Genomic DNA, 2,500 nt, shown 5'->3' with positions numbered 1-2,500 from the left:
AACTGCACCTCATCAACGGCTGTTCTGCGTTTTGACTTCAGGTTTGTTGCGTTCTTCCGGCTGCTTCGCTTCCTCATTCTCGTACGATTGGTCACTGAGCACTACAACCTACGAAAGGCAACACGGCTCAGGGTATGCGTCTTCCTTCCTCATTCTATGTGCACGTGTATACGTGTGTATGTATGTGTAATGTATATGTATGTATAACTGTCCCTGTGTGTCTTCTGTGCACCCACGCAACTTCACCGATCCGCTGCTCCTGCTCTCCGTGTTCTGCTCTCATACACACACACCTGTGCCATCATATACGTGTGTGCGTGTGCGTGTCTGTGTGTGTGTGTGTGTGTGTCTGTGTGTCTGTGTGTGTAGATTGCAGAGAACAAGCGCCGCTTCCGCCAGGATGGCTTCGACCTCGATCTGACATATGTGACAGGTGCTGTCAGCATGTTGGTGGTCTTGAATTCGTGTGGCGACGCGCTCCTCTGCTCTCAATGTATTGCACACACACACACACATATATAACTACACACACGCGCTCCCTCTCTGTCTCTCTCCGCCCCCCCCCCCCTTCTGTTGCACACGATGACCACCAGACCGGATCATTGCCATGTCGTTTCCGTCGAGTGGAGCGCGTGTTCTGTATCGCAATCCCATCGGCGAGGTCGCTCGCTTCTTCAAGACCAGACATCCAAACCACTACCGCATCTACAACTGCTGCAGTCAGTCACCTCTTCTTGCCTGCGCACGTGTGCCTGTGTGTGTGTCTGTGTGTCTGTCTGTGTGTCTGTCTGTGTGTCTGTGTTTGTGTGTGTCTGTGTGTGTGTGCCTGTCTGTATGTATGTCTGTATGTGTGTCTGTCTGTCTATCTGCCTGTGCTGTCGTCGCTGGCATGCGTTATTCAGCTGCAAACTCACGTGTGCATGGCTATTGACAGGCGAGCGGGACTACAACCACAAGCGCTTTGATAACAACGTCGAGAACTGCCCCATTGACGACCACAACGTGCCGCTCATGGGGTGAGAGCACACGCGCACACATGCACACGCGTGCACACGCACACACGCACGCGTGCACGCACGTAGCATGTCTGTCATACGTCCACACCCACACGCACTTGCAGCAATCTGCCCACAACGCCACAACGGCTCCTGACCCTCAGCTCTCCCATGTTTGTGCCATTCATCGTCACATGTGTGTGTGTGTGTGTGTGTCAGGATGATGCTGAAGTTCTGCGAGGACGCGAGTGATTTCCTGCGCGCGGATCCGTCGAATGTCGTTGCCGTCCACTGCAAAGGCGGCAAAGGTGCACACACACACACACACACACACACACACACACACACACACACACACACACACACACACACACACACACACACACACACACACATGCACACGCCTGCACATGGTTGTATCTCACTGATGCGCTCGCTCCACACATTCACCAACAGGGCGCACGGGCACAATGATATGTGCACTGATGCTCTACTGTGACAGATTCGACACAGCGAAGGTTCCATGCAGCTGTTCGCACATGTGTGTGCGGTGTTGTTGTGTGCGGTCCTTGCAGCCATTCTTCGCTGCGGCTGACATCATCAGTGCACATGATCATGGGTGCGTGCGTGTGTGTGAGTGCAGGACAGCTTGGACTACTTTGCCATGCGACGAACAGACCTTGACGTGTCCCGCAAATTCCAGGGAGTGCAGGTGTGGTACACACGCGCGCGCATGTGTGCATTCGTGTGCTTGTGCACGTGATGAGCACGGTCAGGAAGAAACTGGGCTTACCAGCATCCACCTGCCATAACCGTCACCATCACCTCCTCACCAACGCCATCACCCTCAACACCATCACCCTCAACACCATCATTGCCGCAGACGCCGAGCCAAGGCCGGTATGTTGGGTACATGGAGGACATCATCAAGACGTACAACCGGCAGCTGCCGCCGCGCGTCTCCCGCGTCATCTCAACCATCCGCGTTGTCTCCCTCCTCGGTGCGCCATCGGCAGTGATGTTGGTGGTCGTGGTCGTGGCCGTTGATGCTGTGGTCGTCGTTAATATTGTGGTCGTTGCAGCAAAGGCCGTTTGATGTGGCCACTAAGCTGCGTTTCACACACACACACATACATATGCACTCACACACATATGCTCTCACACACATATGCTCTCACACACACACATATGCACTCACACAACGCACACACACACGCACACCGTCCTCACATGCACGTGCATGACCTCCTGTCAGTTGATCCGAACAACTCGAGCGGCGCGCGGGATTTGTCGTTTGAGGTCTATTGCGACAACATGCTCGTCTACGACTTTGATGCGCACCACGCCGTCGGCACAGCGGTACAGCCACTTGCCCCTCACCTTGTGTGTGCGCGCGCGCGCGCGCGTGTGTGTGTGTGTGTGTGTGTGTGTGTGTGTGTGTGTGTGTGTGTGTGTGTGTGTGTGTGTGTGTGTGTGTGTGTGTGTGTGTGTGTGTGTGTGTGTGT

General features: G+C 54.6%; 1 protein-coding gene across 1 annotated transcript in view; it reads left to right on the top strand.

Annotated features, from left to right (window-relative positions):
* Positions 1-2,500, top strand: part of PTSG_00203 (uncharacterized protein) — a gene marked incomplete at both ends in the record, with an annotated part of 3,749 nt that overhangs the window by 652 nt on the left and 597 nt on the right. The window contains 9 exons of the mRNA XM_004998695.1: positions 42-132; positions 370-433; positions 594-719; positions 935-1,016; positions 1,215-1,303; positions 1,452-1,513; positions 1,639-1,707; positions 1,879-1,996; positions 2,251-2,354. Coding sequence (XP_004998752.1) covers positions 42-132; positions 370-433; positions 594-719; positions 935-1,016; positions 1,215-1,303; positions 1,452-1,513; positions 1,639-1,707; positions 1,879-1,996; positions 2,251-2,354 — 805 coding nt within the window. The remainder of the gene's footprint in view (positions 1-41; positions 133-369; positions 434-593; positions 720-934; positions 1,017-1,214; positions 1,304-1,451; positions 1,514-1,638; positions 1,708-1,878; positions 1,997-2,250; positions 2,355-2,500) is intronic.

The sequence above is a fragment of the Salpingoeca rosetta genome (assembly GCF_000188695.1).
Source record: "Salpingoeca rosetta unplaced genomic scaffold supercont1.1, whole genome shotgun sequence".
Lineage (NCBI taxonomy): Eukaryota > Choanoflagellata > Craspedida > Salpingoecidae > Salpingoeca > Salpingoeca rosetta.
Note: the sequence above shows the minus strand (reverse complement) of the source record. Positions and strands in the feature narration are given on the sequence as shown.